This window comes from Onychostoma macrolepis, chromosome 03 (genome assembly GCF_012432095.1).
Source record: "Onychostoma macrolepis isolate SWU-2019 chromosome 03, ASM1243209v1, whole genome shotgun sequence".
Classification (NCBI taxonomy): Eukaryota; Metazoa; Chordata; class Actinopteri; order Cypriniformes; family Cyprinidae; genus Onychostoma; species Onychostoma macrolepis.
Window position 1 is genome coordinate 48,732,884 of NC_081157.1, and position 23,936 is coordinate 48,756,819.

At 36.7% G+C, this 23,936-nt stretch overlaps 1 protein-coding gene across 3 annotated transcripts; it reads left to right on the forward strand.

Moving 5' to 3' along the window:
• Positions 1-6,900: 6,900 nt before the first annotated feature.
• On the forward strand, positions 6,901-15,087 carry LOC131537083 (golgin subfamily A member 6-like protein 26). Of its 3 annotated transcripts, none has more exons than XM_058770338.1 (7): positions 6,901-6,935; positions 7,840-7,936; positions 9,616-10,215; positions 10,488-11,714; positions 12,540-12,623; positions 13,525-13,796; positions 14,155-15,087. In XM_058770338.1, the coding sequence occupies exons 1-6, from the start codon at positions 6,930-6,932 to the stop codon at positions 13,770-13,772; spliced, it is 2,262 nt and encodes a 753-aa protein (XP_058626321.1). In that variant the 5' UTR covers positions 6,901-6,929; the 3' UTR covers positions 13,773-13,796; positions 14,155-15,087. The 3 variants fall into 3 exon arrangements, with proteins under 3 accessions (XP_058626321.1, XP_058626323.1, XP_058626322.1); XM_058770340.1 differs by having other exon boundaries at positions 13,594-13,796; XM_058770339.1 differs by lacking the exon at positions 6,901-6,935 and having other exon boundaries at positions 7,843-7,936; positions 9,622-10,215.
• The last annotated feature ends 8,849 nt before the right edge of the window (positions 15,088-23,936 follow it).

Here is a 23,936-nt window from a genome sequence, read left to right on the forward strand (position 1 = left end):
GAATTTCAGAAAATAGTTGAGTCTCGGGGTCAGAAAACCTTAATAAAAATTGTCAAACAGCAGCTACATCATCACATGTAGTTCGGGAGGGTTTTAAGAAAAATTCTCCTCGCTCATCCAAAAACAAACTCCAGCATATTCAGTTATCAGACACGACTGGAACTTCAAATGGGACTGGCTTCTATGGTCAGATGAAACTAAAAAATGAGCTTTTTAGCAGCAAACACTCAAGATGGGTTTGGTGAACACAGGGATAAAAAGTACCCCATGTGTACAATTAAATATACTGCTGTATTTTTGATGTTGTGGGCCTATATTTCTGCTGTAGGTCCTGGACATCTTGTTCAGACACACGACATCATGGATTCTATCATAAAAAATCAACAAGTGACCGATTCTGTTAGAAATCTTATAATGGGCCATGTTTGGATCTTCCAACCGGACAATAATCCAAACACAAACCTCAAAAACAACATAATAATGGGTCACTGATCACAAAAACAAGCTTCTGCTATGGCCATTCCAATCCTTTGACCTGAACCCTATAGAAAATGAGTGGGTGAACTGAAGAGAAGAAGCACCAACATGGAGCTGGGGATCTAAAGGGTCTGGAGTGATTCTGGATGAAGGAATGGTCTCTGATCTCTTGTCAGGTGTTTAGAGCTGTTAAACTGGCAAATGGAGGTTTCGAAAATTATTGAATAAAAGGGTGCCGTTAATTATTCTTATTTATATCCTCCTGTTTTCTAAGTAATTTGATTATTCCATTTATTTTAAAGATGATCTTCTAATTTTCCAACTCCATTCTGCTTCTGTCTCCTTCGGTCCATCTTCTTTCTTTCTTTTAACCCATAGCTCCAGTCTTTTTGGATTCCTTGCACAAGTAGTTAATCAAAATAAATTTCTAGTTTACCTGTTTCATCGTTACTGTTCCCAATTGAGAATTGATCTGGGAATTGTTCATATATTGGGTCATTTGACCCTTCAATTTTCAATACTTATTTTACCCACTGTACATATGTATATACATATATATATATAAGAGGATAAACAAAGAAGTATTGCCAGACAAAAGTTGAATAAGACCACTAGAAATGGCATCAAATACTAATCTTACAATCTTATAATGAAGGAATTCGGGTTTTAGTTAGTTATGTGATCTATTATGAAGACTCTAGTCCCGTATCAGTGCAAGATGTCAGCGCTCTGGGACACTGGCAGCTTCACTTCTCTTCAGTCAAAACACTTTTTATTTTATCACAAATTACCTAATTGTGGCCAATGTATATTAGAGAAAAACATTTCATAATGATATTTCCCCCCATTTTAAATTCTTATTATCCAATGAAAGGTTAGATTTTTGTGAATTTTTTTAATAAAAGATGAAAAGGATTAACAATGCAGATACATTTTCACAGCCTTCTTTGATCATATTTACCAAGGGTGCCAATATTTTTGGCCATGACTGTACGTGGCAGTTTTAACCATTGCTAACTATAAGTTGAACAACACCTGTTCTTATTTCTGACAGGATGCACGCTCAAACTGCATCTAAGACATTTTGGATCGTCTGTTAACGATTCTAACGTAGCATTTGGACCAATCAGACAAACAATTTTTCATTTGATTTAACAAATCAAATTAGTTATTAGATTAACAAATAATCACAGACCCCTCACCCAATACACATACTGGGTGCCGGTATGTCTATGGATGACTCCAGGCCCCCGGTTCCATGGCAACCAACCTGATAACACTAGTTTTACTGCCCAAAAGAATGTGGGCAGAGAAACACTCACTTCATTTCCCCTTAGGAAAATGGACTCTTCTCTAATTAATTCATAGGAAAACCTTTCTTTGAATGAATACACATGTCCTTCAGGTCATTGTGTATATTATTACTGTTCTTGTATATGTTCTTGTGTATTGTATCCTGTTTTATGCATGCTTATGATCGATCACTAGTTAATATTACCTCACTTATACCATGTTTGGTCTCTATCAATTCGTCTTCGGATGATCTAATTGAGAGTATATATTATATGTTGATACTTATGCAACATATTAGTGTTCTAAGAATCTTTAATAGTTTGTATATAGTTTGTATATCAACTTCCAATCCAGTTCATATGCAAATTACCATGCTTGGAGACAAAGAGTCATAAACTTTCCCTCCAAAAGTTCAAGTCACCATTGGCTCTTTGACTCCCCAGAGGTGTGACCTCTATATCAGATAAAGCTCTCACATCAGGGACGCCCCCCATTCTGCGGTTCTATTAGATCCTAAGAGGATGAGAAGGATGTGAGCTCCTCAGTGACACTTAAGTCTTGCACCAGGCCTTGCGGCCTTGACTTTCCATTCAACCAAGGATCCTCGGATCTCAGCAGATCTCTTTCTTAGCTCTTTTTCCCTTTCTACCTGGGAAGAAACTCCCAATTACCACTGAGCCAGAATAACATCTTTTGGAGTTCATCACCCTTCAAACCCGGAAGAACGTGAAGAACTCCAACACCACCAAACCTTCAAACCATCAGAACTTTAATCCGAGACTGCATCCGGACACTCATTCAACAAACAAAGGCAATGCAAGTATCATACATTTAACTAAACTAAACAGAGGTTTAGTATAAGTTATAGACCCAGTTATAAACGGCGCTGATGGTTTTACTCAGGCGGTTAACTGACTCTGTCCATAACTGCATTCTCTGGTTTCTCTAATGGCTTCATTCATCCACTTTAGCTCCCCTTTGTATGTACGCGTGAGTGTATGTTTATTCGTTTGTTAGTTTAGATTAGTTATGTGTGTTTGTGTTTAATTAATAAAAGTTGTGTGCACAAATTTCATGAGTTTCTGGTTCTGCCTTGCAAATTAATGTCTCTTTACGATTTTGACCCTCGCTACATGCTTTAATGCATTAATAGGAAAGTATTTTCTGTGGCCAAGGAGATATCCTTTCTTAGAGTTGATATGAACTTGTACTGAATGTTTGCTGGATAAACAGATCAGTTGATGGCAATTTAATTCTGCTACAGTTATTACTGTCAGCCGATATAAATAATTGTAATTAATCATAATTAATTATAATTATTTATAGACATTTCCCTTTTGAGCTAATTTATTACACTAACTCAAAATGAAAATTGCTCAAAATAATAATTTCCTTTAGCAATCTCATCATTTTCTTATTTATATCCTCCTGTTTTCTAAGTAATTTGATTATTCCATTTATTTTAATGATGATCTTCTAATTTTCCAACTCCATTCTGCTTCTGTCTCCTTCGGTCCATCTTCTTTCTTTCTTTTAACTTCGCAGCTCCAGTCTTTTTTGGATTCCTTGCACAAGTAGTTAATCAAAATAAATTTCTAGTTTACCTGTTTCATCGTTACTGTTCCCAATTGAGAATTGATCTGGGAATTGTTCATATATTGGGTCATTTGACCCTTCAATTTTCAATACTTATTTTACCCACTGTACATATGTATATACATATATATATATATATAAGAGGATAAACAAGTATTGCCAGACAAAAGTTGAATAAGACCACTAGAAATGGCATCAAATACTAATCTTACAATCTTATAATGAAGGAATTCGGGTTTTAGTTAGTTATGTGATCTATTATGAAGACTCTAGTCCCGTATCATTGCAAGATGTCAGCGCTCTATTGGGACACTGGCAGCTTCACTTCTCTTCAGTGGAAGAGAGTGAAGGTGCATCCTCCATCTTTTTTACAGTCTATGGCACACGGAGAGAGAGAGAGAGAGAGAGAGACGATCAAAACACTTTTTATTTTATTACAAATTACCTCTCATACAAATTCACAACAATAGTAATTCTCATAAAATACTCAAACATTCAAAAACAACTGACCCTCAAAAACCACACATAAGATGTCTTTAAAACACCAGATATCACAAAAAACAAAAACAATTCATTATTAACAAGTTTATAATAGGCAAATTCAATTTTGATTCTTCCACCAACTAATTTTCTAAACATCATGTCCACATCAATAGTCCCAAGTTGTTGTCCTTTATTCTTTCTTGTTTTCCATATTGCTAATTTAGCTGTTCCCAACAAATAATTTAATAAACATGTCATCCTTCTCATTGAATACCTATACTTAATGCCCCCAATAAATATTTGATCTGAAAACTCCTCATCAAATTTTTTAAACAAATCCTTAAGAAAATTAAAAAGATCTTGTAATCTTCCACATTTTAAAAACAAATGTTCTAAATCTTCTTGTTTTCCACAAAATCTACATTCACCACCCACTGCTGAGTTCAGGTGCGCCACATGTCTGTCTGTAGCTATTGCCCCGTGAATAAGCCTCCATTGTAGATCTGCTGTTCTCTTCTCTATGGGAGGCTTATACAGGGCTCTCCACCTGTCCCTCACGAGGAAATCTGATCCTAACAATCTTGGCCACTTTGAAGTTTTAATTCTCTTGAGAAAAATTTGATGTATGACTTTTACTGAAGAATCGTAAATTGATTTCTTTGATGATAATTCAAAGTAGTCCAACTGAGGTGTATCAGAAGACAAAATTGAGTCCATATTTACTTCCACACTCTCCTCAAGCGTAACTGGAGACACTTTAATTTTTGGAAATTCCTTTTCTGTGTCTCTTAAGTCCATCGACCGACCTTTTTCGATGTACTCTCTGTGGCCACTTGGTAAGACATTCCAAATCTCCTCTATCAGTTTTGATACAAGACGTTCAGGCTTTAAAAATCTAAATTCAGCTTTACAAAAATATTATCTATCAAATTCCCCCTTTTAAATCCAAAGTAGAAAAAAAGAAATGGAAACTTTCAAGCACCTCTCCGTGAGCTCCCTCACCCACACCCAAACACTCCCCGCATGCAGAGAGAGAGAGAGAGAGAGAGACTTTAAACAAAAACATACACTTCCAGTAATTTTCAGCATCTGCACACTATTTAAGTCTCTGGAAACTTTTAAGAGTCTTTACTCTCAGCATTGACTTATAAAATGATGACAGGCCAGTGAGGTCCAGCTCATTGATGTCCATTGTTTTTGAACATCCAGTATCAGTTCTTCTGGAGGTTCTTCTAATATCATCATCTAATGCCATAAAGCAGCAGCAATGAGATTACAGACCAAACTCTAGCCCTATAGGACAGCTGGGAGAGTAACCATTTCCACCGAGACAACCTTGTTTTCTCCTCTAGTCCCTCTCAATACTGTTTGCTATTTTCTCCAGATCTTAAAAACACTTATTTAAAACCTTCTCTTCCTCATTTCAACCCTCCAGTTATTGTCATGCTCACACCATACAGCCACACTTTGACCTTAGGTTTCTCAACACTTCTTTAAAACACAAACATCTTGATTTATTGATTAAAACTGTAAGATCATCTGCATAATGCAGACATTTTAATAGATAGGTGAAAGACCAATATCTCTGATTTGTAATCCCATTAATTCTCTTCTTAATTTACATAACGGTTCAATGCTATAAAGCTGCCCTGAAAGAGTCTAATACTCCTCTGAATCTTTATGGGAACACTGAGACCCCCGGCTATGTAAATCAAGCAAGTTGCTTCATTGTAAAGCAGTCTTATGTCAAATTAAATTGTCTCCAAAACCAAAAACCTTAAAGGTATAGTTCACCTAGAAATTTAAATTGTCATTAATTACTCGCCCTCATGTCGTTTCAAACCCATTAGACCTCCGTTCATCTTCAGAACACAAATTAAGATGTTTTTTATGAAATCCGAGAGCTCTCTGACCCTCCATAGACAGCAACACAACGCCATAAGAACTGAAGTGGATTCGTACATGTCTTGCTGTCTTTCTACCTTGGAATTAAATGAATCCTCAGAAGAAAATGTTTTCAGATTTCAGACGCAACTCCTAAACTGAGGACCAAACCTGCAGAAATTAACTAACTAAATTGTAGGAAAATAAATAAAGAAATAAATGACTTGATAAAACAAATATAGTTCATTTGTTATAAAATTTAATGCTGAATTTATTTGTATTACTTTTCTTTATATATATGTATATTTACATTCCTTTTTTTCATTTGATCTTTTATTTACTTATTTTTTCATTTATTTTTCATATCTGTTTGATTTAGTCATTTATTTATAAATGTATTTATTCATGCATTTTATGAATAAATACAGAAGACTAAGAAAGCTTCAGGAAAAGCTTCTTTTTTTTTTTTTTTTTCAACCAGGCCATATCCCACCTGAACAATAAAAACATTCATAACTATACATTTTCCATCATAACTGACACATTTATACATACAAAACTGAAAATTCTACATAAATTGCACACTTGTAAATAACATATCTGTACATTCATTTAAACAATTATATTTTTCTCTATATTTATACTTCTGTATAAAGTGCATTATTTAATTTTCTGTTTTTCATATATTAGTGTTATATTTCATCTCTACTGTGTAATTCTATGTACGTCTGCGCTATGTCTGTACTTTTCTTGTTGTGGTACTTTGTAATAAAGCTCTTTGTGACTTCTGAATCATAATTCAACAGACTCCATCTTTTCCACTGTAATATCAGCAGTCTCTCCGCCAGAGGACAGTGTGCTGATTTACATCAGAAACCACATTAGATTCACACTTCCAACATCTGTGATTTAAAACATGCGATCTAATTCAGATTTCACTTACACTGAAAACAAATGGCTGATATTAAATTAAAATTAAATATGAATATTTGTATGATAATTAATACAACACTTTATGCTGTTTTCAGGTTTAATGCAACATATTTCTTGAACTTGTATAGCTTGAACTCTTATCTGCTGTTAATCAAACAGAAACAGGTGTTCAGCTTTGTGACATCACTGAGTCTGCCCACACACACAGATCACTTTCTATTCTCAAGACAGCAACAAGGACATAATCATCAACACCAAGAAACATGCAGGTATCACATTTCCTTATAAACACTCTATATGTTATATGAAATCTAAATATCAGATAGACTAAAACATGGGTTTATTTTAATCATCAAATGTAAACTGCAGGAACATCAGTGAGTTTCATTTTCATTTCAGTCACAGAACTGTATGAGAAACAAATCTGTGAGAAAAAGACTGTGTTCAGAGTTGAGACACATGAATATTAGCTGATGTCAAGTGTGTTTAGTTTATGGTCTTTAGATAAACATGCTGGAAACATGGTGCAGAACATCTGGGGCTTGTACCATGAAGCCAGATTAGCTAGCTAGCCAGGTAAGTTTCAGTTTAGTTTGCACCAATCCTGGGTTTTAGGTACCATGAAAGTGGCTTGACTTTTAGCTGCGTTCAATGCCATAGTAACTTATACTCCACAGCTAGCCTGCTCCAGGGCAGGTTATGTTCTGAGTTAGAGATCTCAAACTGAAATTGGACCAATCAGATGTGAGCAAAGTGACATGTCTGACACAAAGAAGTCACTCTCCCAGTTTCTCTGGCTCCAAATTAAAGGTCATTAGTACTAAAAAACATTGTCTGGCCAAAATAAAAAACTGAGTTATTTTATATGATTTATATTATTATTAATCCATTACACACAAGCAATTTTAGTTTAAATAAGTTATTATAAATCATTTATTTTAAATGAATGTTAATATATACAGATCGTATATAATATAAATAAGCTGTAGAATCACTAGATAACACTTTAAAAATGACTGTGACCTTACATGTTCGAGTCTCTATCGCTGTATATTTCTAACTATATAAACTAATTTAACAAGTTTCACTTGTGACTGCACTGATAAAGCAAGATCATTTCTTTTATTTGTCCTCTTTCATGAACAAGTATTTTATTTTTTATTTTTTTCACAGACGCTTGAGGACATTGAGATGATGAATGATGGACGTTATCTGGACTGTGCTGAAGCTTCAAAGTGTTTCATGATGGAGGAACAAACCACAGAGAGACGTGAGTGTGATGATGCTTGAAGTTTCTAGTAGTGTATACCAAAATATTGACTTCAATATGATACTCGACTAAAATATATCGAGACTACTAACCGATACCAACATAGAACAACAGGAAAGGTTTTATCTTTCTTATTAATAATAATAACATAGATACAAGTAACAAGCTAAAGGACAAATACAATAAAATAAAGACACAAAATGAAATAAATAGGGGCCTATTAAATCTGTTTTTGTCACAAACAGAACCGATAACCAAGGGTGAGAGGTGCAATGTGACTTTATTTAAATGAATGAATAAACAGAGGAAGTGTGGGAGTCGATATATGTCTAGGGATGGGGTAAAGAATAATGTCCTTGGGAGTGACTATCCGGGAAGCAATGGAAGTAGTCGTAGGAATTCGGTGGAGTATCACAGGGGAGATCTGAGGAGTAAGCATAAGCGAGTTAGGGAAAAGAGGAGCCTGGTCAATGTTCAGGGTGTGAACTGTAGACCGGACGATGAATGCCAGAGAGTGTGAGTGCTTTATGGGAGTGCTGATGAGGGTGCGCAGGTGCTGGTGATTAGAACGCAGGTGATTGCGATCTCGTGATTCCTGGTGATGACGGAGACAGTGACTCTCTGACAGTTTTATTTCTGCCCAAATTCTGTTATTTTTTCCAAATTCTGCTTTTTTTCCACTCTATTTTAATGGTTACATTAAAAAATATTAATCAAAAAGCATGTCTAATTAACTGAAATCATGAGCCTTACACAATTTAACAGCAATTTATTAAAAGTTTAACAAAAAAATGCATTTTTAAGGCCCTATGAAATACGTTTTATTATTTTTCTCAAATTCAGTTTTATTTTTATCAAATTTGGTTTTCCATTTATTTTCTGGATTCCATTTTAATAATAATTATATAATAATAATTTAAAAGCATTTCTAATTATTTTATAAAGATTAATTCAATTTTATAAAGAATTAATTTATTATATTATTTATTTCTCTTTTTTTACAAACACTGTTGTGTATTTACAATTTTCTAATAAATAAATTCAGTTAAATATTTTTTTCCTGATAAATATTCCTTAAATATTGCTAATTGTTAATATTTTATTAGTAGTAGCGCTATTATTAAATTAAGTAATATTTATGTCAAGTTGAACTGAACTTTTATTTTGACGGGTTACTGTGAAGACCTTTAAGTCTGTTTGTATATGACATGTCGATGGTTTTTCTCAAAAGTAACAGTAAAATGCTCATGAACTGACCCCAGAGCAGTTCTAGAGATCATGTTTGTGTTCATAAACACCACGAGCATCATGTGCACTTCAGTATGTGTGTAGTAAACGAAACCGCGAGTCTGCGTCATTCATTCACACACAGACACATACATGCAGGATTCAGATTTAAATGGCCAGATTCCATGATATTCCACGTTATGCAGTAAATTATGAGTTTCCTGTGATTCCATCCACATTTTCATAATCATACGGCCCTATAAGTAAACAGTGTTTTACTCAGGAATTACAGCTCTTATTAAAATGCATTCTTAGAGTACCATTACTAGTAAAATGCAGAATCGTACCATTTTTAAAAGCCAGGGATCGCAATAACTTTTTAGTACCAGTATATTGTGCAACACTAGTTCCTAGTGATAAATGAACATGTTTTAATCATCTTCTTCTGTCAGTTTCAGAGAGTGTGAAGCTGAATCTGGTTGTGTGCGGGAGTGACGGCTCATTAAAATCGTCCGTATCAGAGCTGATCCGGCAGCAGACAGACAGAAGATCAGACGTGGAGCTTCATGATCGTCTGATTAATCTGCTGGAGCTTCCAGCTCTGACTGGTCTCTCGGAGGAGGAAGTGATGCGTCAGACTCTCCGCTGTGTGTCTCTCTGTGATCCTGGAGTTCATGCTTTCCTCCTCATTATTCCTGACGCTCCACTCAATAATGAAGACAAAGCAGAAATACAGGAGATCCAGAAGATCTTCAGCTCAAGAATCAATAAATACATCATGATTCTCATAAAGCAGAGTTCAGAGCATCAGACAGAAGAACTCAGTGAAGAAACACAGTCTGTCATTCAGAGGTTTGGAGGACGACATCAGTTCTTTGGTCTCAAAACACAAGTGTCCACATTGATGGAGAACATCGAGCAGATGCTGGAAGAAAACAGAGGACAGTGTTTCTCCACAGAAATGTTTCTGGAGGCGCAGGTGAAAAAACTGATGAAATATGAAGAGATAAAGAAGAAAGTTCATTCACTAGAGACACATTTACTGTCACAAGGTAAGAAAAATAGTTTGGTTTTAAACTACACAGCTTTTTTAAAATTAGATTTTTACTAGAGTACGGTTTGATGTTATATTAAAGTTTTATACATTTGTCTTTTAAACAGAAGAACTGCAAAATTTAACATTATAAAGTAAAAAAAATCTAAATTTAATTAAAAAATTTGAAAGTCAAACATTCTGATTGTACAAAAATAAGGTCAAAGGTCAAGTTTCAGTGTTCCACAGGAAATGAAGATTGCTGCAACTGATGTATTTCCTCTCTTCCAGGTTCATCAGAGAGTGAAGATGATCTGAGGATTGTGCTGCTGGGAAAAACTGGAGTCGGGAAAAGTGCAACTGGAAACACAATCTTAGGAAGAGAAACATTTACAGCAGAAACATCTCATGAGTCTGTGACTAAAGAGAGTCAGAGAAAATCATCTGAAATCAACAGCAGATGTGTTACTGTGATCGACACTCCAGGACTGTTTGATACTGAACTCAGTAACGAGGAGATCCAGAGAGAAATCAGACACTGCATCTCCATGATCCTGCCTGGACCACATGTGTTCTTCATTGTGCTCAATCTAGGACGATTCACTCAAGAAGAAGCAACAGCTGTGAAGATCATCCAAGAGACATTTGGAGAGAAATCTTTAATGTTCACCATGGTGCTCTTCACCAGAGGAGATGACCTGAAGAACAAAACTATTGAACAGTTTCTGGGAAAACCTGGATCTCCTCTGATGAATCTGATTGAAGCGTGTGGAAACAGATATCATGTGATCAATAATAATCAGACTGAAGACCGAACACAGGTGACTGATCTACTGCAGAAGATAGACAACATGCTGAAAGAAAACGGAGGGAGTTACTACTCGTGTAAGATGTTCAGACAGATGGAGAGAGAAAAACAAGAACAACAGATGAAGATCCTGATGGACAGAGTCAGAGAAAGAGAAGAAGAACTCAGAGAAAGAGAAGAACGATATAAAAGAGAAATGAAGGAACAGGAGGAGCACATGAGAGACGAGATGAAAAGAGAAAGAGAGATGTTTAAAGATGAAATGAGTCAAGAAAAAGAGACTGTAAAGAAAGAAAAAGAAAATCTACAGATAGAAATAGACAGACTGATGAACAGAATAGAGAATGAAAGACAGAATCATGACCGTGAGAGAAAGAGAAGAGAAGAAGAGATTCATGAGAGAGAAGAGAGATATAAATCACTAATGAAAGAGAAAGAGGAGAAAGAGAGAGAAATGCAAAATAAGATGAAGAGAGAACGAGAGAAATGGACGAAACAGAAACAAGAGGAAAAGATGAAAAGAGAAGAAGAGGATGAGAAAAGAAGAGAGAAAGAACAGAGAGATTATGATGAATTTAATCAGAGACTGAAACAAGAGAGAGAACGAATGGAAAGAGAGAAAAAAGTTCTTCAATCTAAACATGAAGAAGAAGAAAACAAGATGAAGATGATGATGGAGGAAGAACGAGTGAATCACAAAGAGAGAAAGAGTGTGTATATATATATATATATGTGTGTGTGTGTGTGTGTGTGTGTATACACTTCTGGTACTTCATCTGACTACATTTAAAATCAATTTAAAATCAATTTCAGTACATTCTTGCAGTAGTATATTTTATTTCAATGCACTAAAAATCAATTGAATTATTAGTGGTATTAAGTATACTTTTTCAAGTGCACTCAAGTACTACTGAAGTAGAAATGTGCTTTCAATTCGTGTATTTAGAGATGGTTATATGTTTGAGGAATATTACATAACTAGAATTATTACATAAAATTTCAGTCATTGTTCTGTAAGAAGAGTGTAAAGGTTCACACCAAGAATGATAACTATGAAGATAACTATAAAGATAACTAATATAATGTTACCGTCCACACCAGCGGATGATGTCTGTTTATTCTAAGCGCACGCTCATCTTTTATCGTACATCAGCTGAAAAGAAAGTTGTTCTAAAACTGATTCCAAGGATATTGTTTCTCTGTGCCTTTAACGTTATATTTGTGGTGTGGTATTCTCTGCTATTCTTTAATAATGAGAATGATCTTCATTGTTATCTTTATAGTTACCATCCTTGGTGTGAACAGGCCTTTAGTGTATTAACACAGAATTGTATTATTTTTACTTTACAGCCTACATTGTTTGTATATTGTATCGTATATTATTTTCTGGTGATTGTCATTATAAAGGAGCATTCAAAAGAGCACTCGTTAAAAAAACCTATCAATTAACTGCAAATGTTGATTTTAGGGGTTATATCTTATAATATGTGATTTGTTCTTAATGGATATCTGTGTGTTTTGTCCCTGTTTGTCAGGATCTGGATATGTGTGTCTCTGGCTCATTGGTGTTCTTGTGCTGGCCTTCATATATCAGCACTATCAATTCACCAAAAGCCTAGGTATGGCAAACTCTGATGACACCATCAAATCTTATGAAGCAGTCCCACGTTTTCTTTCATTCCTGACCCTGTACATGCTGCTGTCAAATCACAAGCAGATCTACATGTATTGAAGCCAAACTGAAATGCATGAAATCAAAATGCTTGCAGTGGTGTAGCAATAGCGGAGAGAAACAACACAAGTGTGTCTTTGATGCATCCTAAGATGAATGAGCTCTAACTTTTTCCAGCACTTCAAAGCTCAAACGTCTGATTATTTTTCAATTTAAATGTGATGACCATCAACATTAGTTTTTTCCTTTAAAGATTCTCTTTATTTGTAAAACGAAAACTTTCACAATGTACAAAAACGTACACTTTTTATTTTAACATTTAAAACCACGCTGAATTACCATTACAACCAGTAGATAGTGCAGAGCAGCACTCATTAGCCATTTGCACTCCCTAAAATAGTTTTCAATAGTATTCCTAAAATAGTGCTGTCTATCCCACGAGTTGTTTGGAACTATTGAGAGCTCCATGAACCACGTGAGCGCACAGCGGGGAGATCAAAGCATGTCACATCTCTGATTTTCAGCGGCTCTGCTATGATCGTATCAAATGTAGAAATATCAAGAAGTATATTACTAACATATTGGCTGTTTATTAGTACTTATAAAGCTCATATAAATGCCTTTTTCTGCATGATCATATTTTAGATCCATTAATCCGACCCAGTACCTAAACTTAACAACTATCTTACTATTATTAAGCAGCTTAATAGGAGTTTGTTGAGGGAAAACTCTTAAATAATAGTGAATATGTTTTTCCATAGTGTTTTTCCAAGTGTTGATAGATATGTTTTGTTGTGCAATAATTTTTTTAAGGATATCATTAACTGTTTTGCTTTTGCTGTCAGCAGAACAAGCAAAGCGTGAATATGAGAAAGAAAAACAAGAATTAAAAGAGAAAATTAAACGTGAAACCAGAGAACAAGCAGAGCGTGAATGTCATGAAAAACTTGTAAAGGAAGTGGCTAAAGCTGAAGCAAAACGATCATACAGATCAAAGGGAACTCGTGACTGGGCTTACTATATTCCTGTTGTTGGAGCAGCTGCTGGAGTAGTTGCTGGTTTTGCTGAAGACATTGTGCATAGGATTTTCAGATAATATGAAGCTGAAGGATGAGTTCAGGTAAATGTGGGAATATTATCACATTAAGACACCTGTGCATGATGCAAATTTCCAAAACCATTCTATTTGTTTAGATTTTTTTTTTATCCTTGCTTGAAGAAATTATTTATTCACTTCTTAATTATACGTTTTATTTAAACTCTATTTCTTTGCATATTCTATAACTCTGAATTGATCTGCAACAATGAATATTAATAAGTCAATGTTTGTTTAATTTCCAAAAAAAAAAAAAAAACTTTCTCATTCAGATCATTTCACCTGAATATCATGAACTGTTTTAATAAGATTTTTCTCAGAGTTTGATTATTGATTTCTCTCTGTATATGTAAGAATATTGATTTTGTTCATTTCATTTTAGTGAAATTAAGGCCACACAACTTCTCCCTCATCATCCATTTGACACTGATGTTTGTCAAAGAACTCTTCATTATCCTCAAGAAATGCTTCACTTCAGCATCCATCTTCAGGCACCCTAAACCTCTGAGGACTTTCATCATGGAGACTGATATTGTTAACTCTGGAGTACATTTCAATAATATGTAAGTGCTGTGTAGGGAGTGAATTTATTTCCTTATAAAATTAATTCTGAAGCCAAAACTCTCCCAAAGACAGATGCCATGCAATAAAGCCATGAAACTAATCTGGAGAAGAGATCTCCAAAGAGAACAAACACCAAAACTTATCTCCTTTATCATTTATGACCACCTTCTTCCCTCTTCTCCCCTCTGCCCGCTCTGTCTCTCCTCCCTCACTCTTCTTCCCCAAAAAGCAAGAATATCCATATGCCACAAATGTTATATTTTGTCATTTATGTTGTATTTTTTCTTTCATGTTTGGTATCATTTTAAAGGTCTCTGTGCGATTGGTAAATTGGTCTCTTATATTATGAGAAATATTGAAAACTTGAATTAACTCTGTACTTCTGTTGTGGGGGCGGTCTCCTTTCAAAATCTGATAAACATTGCTCTACAGGTGTGACCATTTGGTGCACGAGAACAGCTTCTACAGAAGGCTTCTCATCCCCCATACACAGATCTAATCTGTGGGGGGCCGAGAATAAATGTTTAGGGCCCTTTTGTTCTGGTAGTATTTAAGGGAAAGTAGCAAATCAGTCATTATGATTCTGTATCCAGAATGAGCCCGTAGTGTGGTGTCTCTACACTCCATACTATGTATTTCCTGAGGTCTGGTGTGCATCTTTTAATTAATCTTTGAGCATTTGATGTTTTGTATTGATATGATTTGACATCTTTGAATTGGCTATGCAATTGTCATAATTAATACATATGCACCTGACTGATAATAAAATGTTATATTTGACTTATTCTGATCTCTTCAGAAATCATTTTTCAAGTAGATTAATGTGTAGTGGTATTTCCGCAAATCTGCGTTCAGGACAGATCATACCGAAGCACTAATGGATAAACCATGGGGAGCACCATGAAGGGCTTCTGATTTCTGTCTGTCACTGGCTTAACACGGTGTAGCTCTCGTGGTTATATGAAAAAATACACTTTTTGTTATGAGTATGCAGGAGCAGCTCACTTAAAGGTATTATAACACTCTGCACCCTCTGAGTAAGTTCAGAACTGACGAGTTTGTGTCGTGGATTCACTATCGGCTGAAGTGTAATTACTGTGCGATACCTGGTCCCTAATGAACTAATAATTGAAAGTATGGGATTTCCTGAATAATCAAATATCTAAATTAATATACAATCGATGTCTGTGATCGGTTTTCAATTATAAATATTGTCTAAATTTAATGATCACTTGAAATCGGAGTCAGATTGAACACAGAACTAAAATTGAAACTAAATCCAGATGAAGTCATAAGAGAAAGTAAAAGACCGAATGTGCATTATTCTGTCCTCTGCACGCGTGTGTCGAGCATATACAGATAGCCAAACATAGCAAGAAGATGACTGATCAGCTTCAGTGTCCACTCAGATGATTGAGTAAATCTTCTCTTTACTTTGGCTTGAGTGCAATCATGTAGTTCAATCTCTGTTACATTCTTTTGTGAAACTGCAAAATAAATACAATGCTTACTTAAATAAAACAAACAAAATACAGTAACACATTAATTATACAACGTTTACATTTGCATTGGTAAACTGCAGTAACGTTAGTTATACTGATCTTTGAATGTAAATATAATGCATGTGAAAGGCTAGCATGCTTCCAACATTTATAACTCTTAACAAAATACAAACAAAGTATACAAATTACCGATTATAAACGATAGATGTACAAGCAAAGCTTCTTAGGGGTTTTACACAACAGAAGGAAGAAGATGCTGCGAGATGGCCGCTGTGCTTTTCGTGCTTTTAGGCTATGAAGCATAACAAACGCGACAGTTGTCAAGTTGTGCCGCGCCGCACCAGCTAAAGTCTGTCTACACTGGTAGATAAATATCTGTAAATATCAGATCAGCTTTTCAGCGCTGGAGAGAACTCAAGGTTGCTTTGTTTCTTCTCGATCAGTGAGTAACATTGGTTTTGCTTTGTTTCACAGAACTATCGTTGCCTGGTTTGCGTACGTATGTGTGGGGTGGAGCTACCAAAATAGGGGCGAGACCCTTTTGGGGTAGGTGGCATTTTTGTTTTGGTGATTTGAAATATCAACATTGGCTACCAGAAATCTCTTACCCCACCTTTAAATGTGAAGTTTGTCATTAAATCAGCACAAAGGGAGACTTATTGATTAATACTTACTGATTACAGAAATATTTTAAATAAAAAAGAAAACCTTATTTCAAAGAGCTTCCCAACACCATGCATGGATGTGCATGTTAGAATTACTTTGTAAAGTTTTGTATGATGTTTTGACCTACACGCATAACACACATAATTCATGTAATGCTGAAAATGATACACATCAAATTTTTATAAAATGTGATCAATTGTAATTTCGACATGGGGCCGACACCTTTTCAGAGGCACTTCGAGTACATCATTGCCGAGGCACCTGTGCAGGATAAGGGGAGCCAAATGAGTACCATTCTCCCTCATTTAAAACAAATCTGGTGAACTATTGTGTTATAGTTCCTGTAAATTACCGTCGGAAGCTGCAGTCGAAGTGAATAGGAGATTTCTGTCCAGTCCAAATTGTTAACATATCTGGCATTTTAATCGCAACGTATCTCTCTGAAAATGTAACTTAATCTGTCTTTTTTTTTTTTTTTTTTTTACAATAGGAGTGAAGCCAGTCTAATCTAACACTTTGTGTTTCTCCAAGTTCATCGTTAATAGCCGCGGCATGTACATCCACCCCTCTAGGGGTCAGCCAGCTGTTTTTTTTCGCTGTTTTTGTTTTCCGTTTTATATATATATATATATATATATATATATAAATACAGAATCTGAATTAAAATGTGTTTGATGTAAGCCTACATTTCAAAATTTTGTCATAAAAAAATTTCTTGTTTTTAAGCAAATGTTGAATTTAGCCAGAGACAGGCGCGCTCAGAGCTGTCATGTATCACAACTTTTCAGTGTTTTTAACCACATACTGTTTATTTTAGGTTTCAGACATATAAATTCACATAAGTACTAAAAAAACAATACATTTAGAGTTTGTAAAATACACACTGATGTCTATGGAATAGGTAATAATAATCCTTTCCATTATAATTCGACACGTTTTATTCATATCAGATACACATTGTGTACAGTGGCGGCGCCGGGGCGGGGCTTGACGGGGCTATAGCCCCATCAGAAACTTTGCTTAGTCCCGGCACAGCCCCACCAAGGATTTCCAAAAGATTTTCCTGTTTTTTAACTGTGGTGTCACACTCATTAACATTGAAAAATAAATATTAAAAACCTAAAAAAAAAAAAACTGACGGTTAACGCTGCAGTAATGGCGCATTCGTAATGTGGACTAAATGATTCTGACTGTTTAAGTTGAAAATCATGCACCAACATATTTGTCATAATGTCAAAATGATTACCTAACAAATAATTAATAGACAATAAAATTCCCATGCCTTTCTCTGTGTTCATTTCTCATTGAAATCAATGGGGTTCCTACAGTGACACATAAGGGTACATTTAGTGTCTTAATAATAAACAAGGGGCTTGACCATACTTCAATTGTTGATGCTTTGTGAGTAAGAATGTTTGTTTGTTTGTTTGTTTTATGACTCTTTGTTGGACTCTAAACAGAAGGTCACTGCCTATAAAACAATTACAAATAATTGCAAATGTTTGTATATGTTTATCTTTATAACTGTTTATGGTCGGTTCACCAAAAGATGTATTCTGTCATCGTTTTCTCTCCTTGATGTCATTTCAGAAACAAATAGTAAAAGTAAATAATGTACTTTCTGGTCTTTTGATACAGGGATTTGTGACGGATGACAAAAGAACCACCACGTCTCATAAATGCATCTCAATAATCAGTGATTTCTGTGTAGTCTTCTGAAATCATGTGACGTCTTTCTGTGAAGATCAGACCGTTTTTATCATTTCATATATTTAGGAGTTCAAGCACGTAGTGCTGAACTATTGTAATTGTTAGGATTTTTATAATTTTTTTATCCGCTAAAACTGATCGTGCAGAACAAACCGTAAGGCCGAGAGAACTGAAACTTGGTCAGATCATAGAAGTCTTGACCGCTATTCACTTTACTTTATCGTTCAGCCTTGGCTGAAAATTGGTCTTTGGTCTCGCTTACAAACACAATAACAGAACAATTCACATTTCAATACAATGCACAAACACATCAAATAAATAATTAATACATTCATCACTCCTAAAAACACTGTAATCCTACCCTTTATTCAAAAGACTTATTGCGTATGGTGCAAAGGTTTGTTATTGCTTTAATTGCCTTCAGTGTCCTATAACGGCGTCCAGATGGTAACAATTCAAAGGCATAGTTCAGAGGGTGCGTTGTATCTCCACGTGTAGCCAAAGCTTCCCTCCTAACTGCCATATCATACAGCTGATCAATCGATTTTTGCTTAACCTCTATTATTTTGCTTGCCATCCTTATAATCCTATTTAATTTTACTTTATTTACTGATGTTATTCGCCCAAAAACAAGCCGTTATATTGTACCCTAAAACACTTTCAATTAAACTAATATAAACTCTTTGTAAAACTTTCTCAATTTCTGTAGCAAATATAGCCTCTGATTTGCTAATATAGCTTCTGATAAAATCTGAAAAAAAAATTTAGATTGCAATCAATCATAGTTCCCAAATACTTAAAAACCTTCACAGAATGGCGGAAAAATTTAATTTGATTTGATTCAGATCCAAAGACTCACCCCAATCGGCCAATAGGTGGCGCTACAGTGATCAAAAATGCAAAACTGCTCATAACTCCTAGTCCGTTTGTCATAAGCTGTGTCCCAAAGCTAAGTGTAAGCACTTCGGAGTGCATGGACTTTGAAGGCCACGCCTCCGAAGTGCACGAAGGACCCTTGGAAGTGCTTGAGACGCTCCGCCTTTGCAGGATTTTCTAATTGCGCCACCAGGTGTTCCGGATTGCCGCTCCTGTCGCATAGCAACGGTGCGAGAGGAGAGCTGCCCTCCTGACAGGACAGGTGGAGCCAGAGTTGATCATTTTTGTTTCTGTTTTATGTCATAATGGAGGAGACGGTGATGTACCTCAGGCTTTTCCAAGACCGAGGCCAGGTAAATTACACTGGTTTGCTGCATCCTTAATTGCCGGATTACAACTTTAAATGCAGGTACTGCTTGGAGATTACTTGAATAATGGAAAAACTACAAAATACACACACACACACACACACACACATAGCAGTTCAAATGCTGACTGATATCTTACAAAGGTGCGATTTTATATAGTTCATTGTCTTGACCATGCATGTAGACAGGTTTAAAACCCAGGATTTTTTTTAGGCAGTTAAGCATAAAAATAAAACGGTGAAAAATAAATAAATAAACAAACAGGGCATTGAACAGCTCAATGTTCAGCGGCAGCTGTGACAGCTGACCAGTGCCCTGCATGACCAGTCCGAGTCCTTCAGATGCAGCCTCTGATATAGTTAGCATCAATTTGTTAATATTCTGACAAAATGTTGTTGCTTTCATTTTCAAAATAATCAGTGGTGGACTGCAAGGAAGTACATTTGTTAAGTATTCTCGTACAAATATGAAGTATTAAGTTTTCTTCTTCTTTTTTTTTTTCACACAGGACAGCAGCAGTAATATTAATGCAAAACCATCCTGACTAATTATTTTTCAGAACAATACTGTAGGCCTATACCTTTATTTGTACTCTCAATACCTTAACTATATTAGAGTATGCAAGATAATACTTTTAATTAGAGGATAGTTCACCCAAAAATGAAAATTCTGTAATCATTTACTCATCCTCAAGTTTGGAATTTTCATTTTTGGTTGAACTATCCCTTTAACTAAAGTTTTCTTTTAAATATGACTAGTAGTTTTTCCCCAGTGTGGTATTAATAGTCACTACAAGTAGTTTACTAAAGTATCTCAATATTTCTTCTACCAAGGATAAAGCTGAATGTGTCAGCGCTGGACAGGTTTTTAATGGTTTTGGGCTGATCAGGGAGGCTCTGACAGTGCTGCTGGAGCTTCTAAGAAGTGCCACAGTCCAGACTCTGATGTTTCTCTTCTGTCTGGCCAGTGTTAAACAGTGGTCTCCAGAGTGTCTGACGTGCCTCGTTCAACTGTCCACCGCATTGTCCTCTGAGTCGCTGAGGAGGTGCTGGCCATTTACCAAGTAATACACCTCCTGAAGACCCCAGAACACCTGGAGGCAGGGCTGGGCTCAAAATCGATGTTGTTTTTCTGATGTTAAACCTAGGCTATGTTGTAAATAGTTGTAAAAAGTACTTTCAGTAATGTATAGAACAATTTGTTTTAATGTGTAAAACATTTATTTACAGGACAAAAAAAATAAATGTATAGAAGAATGTTTTGTAAGCGGCATTAAAAATGAAAAATGTACATAATTACTTCCCTTTTATTTACACATGTGAATATGCATAACAAAAAATACAAAATGTGCAGAAAGTACACAGGCTCATTTACAAATAAATTACATTACAAAAATGAATAATGTATACAACTTACCATTTCGTTACATCACAAAAATAAACTACAGAAATTGGTTGTTTCATTGACAACGTGACAAAAAAGATACTGAAAAATTTTAATGTACCCATTTTTTCCACTGTTTTCTCTTCTTGAGAGAAGGGTTAATAAATAATAAATAACTCCTGTGCTCTTCTCTCCTCTCTGTCTCTCTCTGGAGCTTGATGTCCTCTCTGAGTAGCTCCACCAGCTTCCACTCACAGGACACTCGCTCCCTCACCTGTTACCTAAAGAAGACATGAAGTGCAAAGTCCTTCCGTTTTAACGTCATATGGATTTATTTTAATTGTAACCTAATTTATTGTGTGTGATCAAGTTATTTTTAATTGATGTCATAATAAAGAGAGAGAGAAAGTGAGGATACTTTGCCTTGAGTTTGTTCAAAGTGATTTACTCTGCTGATTTTAGATCTTGCTTTTACAACCATCCTCTTCCTTGGACATAAAGCCTTGGACACAAAATGCCTATAGATCAAGAAGGTATCTAACACATGCACTGTTAACATTTGCAACTGACTTACCAAAAATCATTTATGGCACGTACTATGTGTAAAAGGATTATTCTATTATCTTGTCTTTCAACAAAGGTTTTTCTGGGCACTTGAAAAATCAACCTTGACGAGGCAAAACTGCTTGTTCTTTTAATGTTGTGATTACAGGGCTTGCTTATGCCAATGGACTCCAGGAATCTTCATCCTGGATGAGAAGATTCATCCTGGATTTATGTCTGATTTGAAATCTACATTTAGGCTTACAAATAGTAACAGAAGATTATTTCATTTTTTCCCTAAGTTATTTAAATGACAGAACTCAATGTTTAGAACAAATTGCATCTAATATTGCAGTTTGTTAGAATCATAATCAATTAAATTAACTGAATTTTCTGTTTGTTTATATATTAATAGTGTCTCTTTATTGTACGTTATGCTCAGTTAGGTGCTTGAATTTGAATGTTGTGAATAATATGTCTTTTATTGGACATGTAGAGAACATTTTGTCTTTGATATGTGGGATTAAACCAGGAAGGTATTTTTTCAATTGTATGTCACATCTATGTCATGTTTACTTTTTGAAGGTGACAAAATCAATGTTATGGATGGACTCGGACACGAAGGTGAGTGAATAACAAATGAAGATTTATTGAAACAGGTGAAGCACACTGGTGAAATGGTATTCTTGTAAGACGGTGAGTGGATGATCTTGAGGTGAGTTCTTTCGTGGATGGGTGAATATCTTTCTTGTCCACAGCGGTTCCAGAAGACAGACGGAGGGGGATCCACAAAGACACTCTAACACTCTGAAGACGGGCACTCTAGGAGGAGAGGATGACACAAGGAGGAAGAGACACAGCAGGTAAGTCAAACAAGGTAAGTTAATGCTCTTGGAAGGATATAGTCTTGATCTTGGATACAGCAAGGTCGGAGTCCACGTTGCTAGAACGAGATCGGACAGTGAAGTGAGTGCTTGAGGATCCCTTTGTAGTGAGTGGTGATGAGGTCGTGATTTGGTGCAGGTGTGCATGATTAGAATTCAGGTGAGGTGGAACGCTGCGATTGGTGGAGTGAAGGGCCTGACTGATCCGTGACAGTACCCCCCTCTCCACGGCCCGCTCCTGAGGGCCTACCTCGGCGCCGTGGTGGTCTACCCCTGCCTCGGGGTGCTGGGCGATCTGGGTGCGCTGTATGGAACTCTTCCAGTAGTGATGGATCTAAAATGTCGTCTCTGGGTACCCAAGAGCGTTCCTCAGGGCCGTAGCCCTCCCAGTCAACGAGGTACTCTAGTCGGCCACCACAACGCCGGGATTCCAGGATTTCTTTGACTTGGTAGACTGCGCCTTCGTCTAAGATTTGTGGGAGAGGGGACTCATTCTCGAAGTCAGGCCCTGTGGAGAGAGGTGGAGAGAAGGGTTTTAATAGTGAGACAGGGTAGGGTGAATCTTGTAGTGAGGTGGCAATTGGTGTTTATAGGTGACAGGGTTGATGCGTTCCAGAATAGTGAAGGGGCCAACGAATCTGGGACTGAGTTTCCTACAAGGCAGGTGCAGTCTGATGTCCCTGGTGGACAGCCAAACCTTCTCCCCAGGTTGGTAGTTGGGAGTTTCTGATCTTCGGGCGTCGGCTGTCACTCTGTCTGCGCACTGCCTGTTGGAGTTGGTGGTGAGCTGCGTCCCAGACTCTCTCGCTCTCCCGGAACCAGTGGTCGATGGCGGGGACGTCAGAGGGCTCACCTGACCAGGGAAACAGGGGAGGCTGGTAACCGAGTACGCACTGGAAAGGTGTGAGTCCCGTGGATTGTTGGCGCAGTGAGTTTTGGGCGTACTCGGCCCAGCCTAGGAACTGGTTCCAGGAGTTCTGGCGGCTATGGCAGAAACGTCCGATTTCTTGAATTTTGCGCTCGGTCTGCCCATTAGACTGAGGGTGATATCCGGAGGAAAGACTGACAGTCACACCTAGGAGAGAGAAGGCGGCCTTCCACACCCGGGAGATGAATTGGGGTCCCCCGATACTATGTCTCCTGGAATGCCATAATACCGGAATATGTGGTTGAACATGAGTTCTGCAGTCTGGAGAGTGGTGGGAAGGCCGGTGAGGGGAATGAGACGACATGACTTGGAAAATCGATCAATGATGACGAATATACATGTGTTACCGTCAGATGCGGGCAGATCAGTAATGAAATCCACTCCTAGGTGTGACCATGGACGTTGAGGAATGGGTAACGGATGGAGTTTACCGGCTGGGAGATGACGGGAGCTTTTGGATATGGCACAGTCTGGGCAGCCTTGCACGAACCTCCTTACGTCCCTGGCCATGTTGGGCCACCAGAAGCGATCTTGTAGCAGCGAGAGAGTTGCGTTGGCCCCTGGGTGGCCAGTACCAAGTGAGGTGTGAGTGGAATGGATAAGTGGGATCCTTTGTGTTCTGGGTACATACTGGTGGTTAGGTGGGCAGCCCGACGGATTGGCGGGTGGTGTGGATGAGGCAACTGGCGGAGAGGTCCACTGGATGGGGCTAGAAATGATTGTTGGAGGGAGGATATTGT

Coding starts and splice junctions, on each gene's coding strand:
- LOC131537083 (XM_058770338.1), top strand. Junction 10,216..10,487: donor GACACATTTACTGTCACAAG/GTAAGAAAAATA, acceptor CCTCTCTTCCAG/GTTCATCAGAGAGTGAAGAT. Junction 11,715..12,539: donor GAATCACAAAGAGAGAAAGA/GTGTGTATATAT, acceptor CCTGTTTGTCAG/GATCTGGATATGTGTGTCTC.